Source organism: Charadrius vociferus, unplaced genomic scaffold (genome assembly GCF_000708025.1).
Source record: "Charadrius vociferus isolate BGI_N301 unplaced genomic scaffold, ASM70802v2 scaffold436, whole genome shotgun sequence".
NCBI lineage: Eukaryota > Metazoa > Chordata > Aves > Charadriiformes > Charadriidae > Charadrius > Charadrius vociferus.
Window position 1 is genome coordinate 1,722,361 of NW_009649187.1, and position 5,274 is coordinate 1,727,634.

General features: G+C 35.3%; 1 protein-coding gene across 1 annotated transcript in view; it reads left to right on the top strand.

Annotated features, from left to right (window-relative positions):
- Window positions 1-5,274, top strand: part of PLCE1 (phospholipase C, epsilon 1) — a 130,856-nt gene that overhangs the window by 87,574 nt on the left and 38,008 nt on the right. Inside the window, exons 4-6 of the mRNA XM_009888695.1 lie at window positions 2,041-2,186; window positions 3,987-4,245; window positions 4,953-5,161. Of these exons, the coding sequence (XP_009886997.1) occupies window positions 2,041-2,186; window positions 3,987-4,245; window positions 4,953-5,161 (614 nt within the window). The remainder of the gene's footprint in view (window positions 1-2,040; window positions 2,187-3,986; window positions 4,246-4,952; window positions 5,162-5,274) is intronic.

The following is a 5,274-nucleotide window of genomic DNA, read 5'->3' on the forward strand; positions in this document are numbered from 1 at the left end:
TTCCTGTAAGTCTGTTCTTATCCTGCTGGAGGAGTGAGCATAAGCTTCATGGGAGACTACTGCCTTTTGCACCCTTATTTTGCTCTTACATATACATATGCTATCTCAAGGCTGCAAAGGCTTGTTCATGCTGACCTTTATCATTTTTTGTTTGCTTTTACAGAGTGTTTGTAAGAGTTCATCATAACTGTTTATAGCGGTCCTAAAGTCTCTATTAAATAAAATTTCAACGAGTGACTGTCCTAGTTTCGAGGTCGCTTCTTAATGGGGAGTCTGTATTGAATTGCCTACATAGACATTCTTTATCAATTCTGATGCTGTTTTCTCCTGACCATTACATCTTTACTACCTTAGATTAAAACAGATCTATTTAGAATTATATTATTCTTTAAAACGTTTAACCACGTATTAATCAAACTGTCATTGCCACACTTGGTATTTCATACCACACAAATATTAATTATTTTGGTGAGATTGCATGTTTAGCATTTGCATTCCCTAACAGAGCTGTTTCTGGAAAATGGGAATAATATCCAAAAACAATATGTAATTTTATTCCAGCACACACAAACAAATCTGTGCCAACCTCGAATCACAGATTTAACTGTTTTGTTTCACAATTTCTGATATTTTTGTGCATTTAATTTATTACCTTTTATTCTGTTTTTGCCCTCATTTGACCCTGGTGTCATGCAGTACTCTGGGGTTTTTTGTATTTTTCCATATCTTCATGCTCTTCAGGTATGCACTTCGTTGTTGATTCAGTTTTTACATTTTAGGAATAACCAATTGAGCACTTCAAATAAAATTTCAGCTAAGTTCAAATCTTGATTGTTTTGGGCATCATAAAGATTAAATAGTAACTTAGATTTTTCATATTCTGTGACTGTTCTCCCTCAGGAGTGAGAGGCTCAGAACACTGTGTCTGTATAGTCTTGCATAAATGGGAGCCGTTATATATTTTTAGTGGGGTTTTTTTTGCTGTTGGTACTAATACATTTACATTTTATTTCTCATGCTTGTGTTTTTAAATAAAAGTCTATGCCCCCTGGGGGGTGAACTAACGTTTTCTAATTTTTATAAGCCTCTCCTCACACTGGTATTATCTGTAAACACTTGAATCCTTCAGGACCAAAAAATGGAACTCAGTGTCAGTAAACAAATCACGTTTATTGCTTCCTAAGTGTTTACACAATGACAAAAATCAAGCCCCCAGGGAATCATATTGTAAAAAAGGCACAGTTGGTTTAAATTATGTTTCCATGTGAAATATAGCTACTTTTTATGGATGTTGTGGGAACATAAACTGGAAAGAAAATCTGCACACTGATAAAATGAAGGTTTGATTTTTATTTGTTTAAAGCTAACAGAATCGTGTACTAAGTTAATTTCTGATCCTGGCATTAATTAGTCACCAAACAGAAGTTGGTAGTGTAGTGACACTTAGAAGGGTGGGGTTTTTTTTGTTTACTTCATTTGTCATCTTTCTGATAGATAATGTGAATTATTTTAAATGTTCATTGCATATAGGAGTTAGCAAATTTGTACATTAAATCCAACTACCAGGTTTGTGAAATTAAGCAAAAATAAAAGTTCCAATTTATCAGCTTTCACTGTCCATGTTGTAAGAACAAGGGTTATTCAGTGTGAGGCTGAGATTTGTAAGCTATGTTAATGAGAATTTACACTTCAGATCTCTCTGGCAGCTTTAGAAATCAGTGCTAGCTTAAGCTGTTAATTTTCTTCTGTAGCCTGAATGTATAGTTGCAATATCTTATATTAAGATACAGTACGTTTTTGTTTAATATAAGTATTTCTAGAGTAGTTAATGATTTAAGTGTTGTAACGTGAATATGTCTTGGGGTAAGGTCTGTTTGCAATGCGTATGTGATTTGGCCGTGAGCGTATGAGTAGAATTTTAACTCATACCCTCCTGACGGAAGGAAACCAAAAAGCCCACATTTTATCCATGAAGTATGCATTAATATACTCCAAAAGACATTGGTTTGGCTGACTGTACTGTCCATTTTATTTTACAAGGTGAGCTCCTGGGTGACCTGGCTGATCTTGACTGCAGGTTCTATGGAGGAGAAACGAGAAGTCTTCTCATACTTAGTACATGTGGCAAAATGCTGCTGGAATATGGGCAACTACAATGCTGTAATGGAATTTCTGGCAGGACTAAGGTACTGGCAACTCTCTTTTTAAATGGCTTTTCAGTGACAGATTACACTGCAGCTTCTGTTAAGCAGATGTCTCTGGAGAACAATGGACTAAACAGAAATCCGTGGCTAAATCACATCATCTCGCCCCATGACTTTCTAGTAATCCCTTCTGGAAAAATGAAGCATGCTAAAAGCCTACTTTTTCAAAGCGCTCTAGAGACACCATCATTTTTCCTGGTACATGCTAAATAAGTTATGTTAGAAAACATACTTTTTTTTGAAACAGAAAATTTTAAAATGTGCAAAGAAGATGGGAAAGCAGTTGTGGTTTATCTAATCAATTAAAACTAATGTGACTTGGTGTTGGAGTTTCCAGAACACAAGTGAAACATAGTCATGGTAACATTCTAAAAGGGTCAGTCTTAAATTCTGAAAAAAAAACCCAAACCAACCCAGAACAACAAAAAACCCCAACAAGCCCAAACGAACACCTAAACCTCTTTTTTTTAACTCCTGCAATATACTTACACTGACTGATGTTGGTATGTTATGCTGTTACGGTCTTACATAGCCAAACCTGCAGTGTCTTCAGGAGAAAGACAGAGTATGGGGTTAAAGAAAGTTTGTTGCTAGCTTTTCTAGCTAGGTTCATACAGGGCCGGGTGAGCAGGAAAGCGTTGCCTTTGCACAGGCAGTTCGGAGGGAGGCAAATTGGACTGAACAGGGAAGAGTTAAGATCAGATTTCCCCCATCTTTTGGCTCTGACCCTTCTCATATATAGTGTTTGTGTAACAAGGCTTTAAAGTGTTTGTATTGTCGGGCTTTGTGGTTTAGTAAGGATTCTCATTGAGCTATTTGTTTACATTTTTGGTATATAAAACACATTTGAAACACTCATAGACACAGGGAGTCTTTCTGAGCAGAGTGTACCCACAGTCTCGGAGCGTGTAAGTCGTGAGGGAAAATGCAAAGCAAATTACCGGCTTAATTTTATCTCTAATGCATCTGCGCAGCACAAAGGAAAGAGAGCAGAGGAAGGCTAGTGCTGATTAACAGTGTTTCTGGGACAGGAATGGAAAGTGGGGTTAAGGACGTTCTACTCTTAGTATTTCCACAGACCTTTTGGTATGTTTGGGGCCAGAGGTGGGTAGAAAGGCCATACCATTGCGTAGACATACAGTTCAGAAGGCGAGAGACCTCCCAGCAGTACTCGCAGTCCTCAGGGAGCATCAGGAGCTATTTCTGTTTGAAATCAAAGATTCTTTTCATCTACAGCACTGCATTGGTGCCTGAGAGCATGAAAATAAATAATTTATTTTGTGAGTGAAATGGGAAAAAAATCAATGTAAATTATTTTAAATGCATTTAATTTTTTAAAAATACTTTTGCTAAGTTTATGGATTGTTCGTAATAGAACTAAAGGAATTTGTAATAAACCAACTGGTTTATCTTTATGCCATTTTCTTAATCTTTTTTTATTTCTTCCCAGGCCCTTAGAAATTTAAGGCAGTGACAGAATGAAAATGTTAGAAAGGCTGCTCAGATGTCTTATGCAGCTGAGCTTTTATTAAAATGTAAAATGTTACTCCAGTAGATAAGACGGCTTGTTTCTCCTTTTTAGTTTTGTTCCTTAATAATTCAAAGGGGGGAAAAATGGTCCGTGAATCAGAATTTTCATAAAAATAATGGCCTTGATTTCATTAATTTTTTTCTGAGTAATGATGATAATTTCCTTTATTATATATATGCTGCGAGTGTTGAACTTGAATGTAAATGATTTTAATTTTTTTTAATAAATGTTGTGGTGTCTTTTTGCAATAGGTCAAGAAAAGTTTTAAAAATGTGGCAATTTATGGACCAGTCTGATATTGAAACCATGCGAAGTCTGAAAGATGCTATGGCACAACATGAGTCATCATCTGAATACAGGAAAGTGGTCAACCGGGCACTCAATATTCCAGGCTGTAAAGTCGTTCCTTTCTGTGGTGTATTTTTAAAAGAGCTTTGTGAAGTTTTGGATGGAGCATCAAGCCTCATCAGACTCTGTCCACGATATAACTCCCAGGATGAAACATTAGAGGTAAATGAGATTGATATTCTAAAAGGTTATGTTCGTGGCCATCCAGCGCTTTATTTTATATTATTTTATTTTATATTATTTATTATTTTATATGAATGCATCCTCTCATTAAAGTTTTCTAAACCAGACTGTTACAAAATTTTTCATTTACATGGACCTCAATTTAATTCCCATAGTTACTGTAGCAATTTAGATTTGGTTGTTTATATCTAGTTTAATATTGGAGTACTGAGAAATTAACTTTAGTACCAAAGGATGGTGTTTATACTTTGGGTAATGTAAGTATGTAAATCTTTAAAGATATAACTGTTTTCTGTTAAATGCTCTGACCTTCCACTTAAATCATTGAGAATTGGAAGGTTTTCAGTTCCTTAAAAATGGAATTCAGAAGCTCAGTGGTTCAAGCTTCTTCTCTGTGTTAAAGAAGCAATTGCTTTGAGTTTTGTCATTTTGGTTTTAAAGAAAAATGCCCCTGTTTCATGAAAAGGTTAAGACTGAGGCTTTTAAAAAGTTTCCAAGAGTTATTGTAACTTACATTACTTGGTTTATGCAGTGATTTGATCTGTTTAGAATTTGAAGTAGGTACAAAATCCCATTAGAAGCTAATAAGAAATAAATATTCAAAATTCTTGTAAAAATTTCTTCAGTGAGAAGTAGGTGACATGATACTCTATTTATTAGTATACTAATCTTTTAGATATCTCTAGTTTGTTTCAGATTACAGTGGACAAGATAATTTCTTGCAGCGAGTAGGCCAAGATGGTTTAAATAATCCAGAAAAAGAATCGACAGCAAACAGTATCTTTCAAACTATTCGGAGCTGCAATCGCAGTTTGGAATCTGAAGAGGGTGAAGATAATTTTAGTGAAGGAAGCAATTCCAGAAAAAACTCGTTGAAGGACAGAAACCGGTACCAGTAGGTGTCATTTTATTTTCTATCATCACCTGTATATTACATGTTTTCAATCTTTAATTTCCTTTTACCAAGGCTCGCTTTTAGAAATAAGGGCAACTTTAACATCTTCCCTT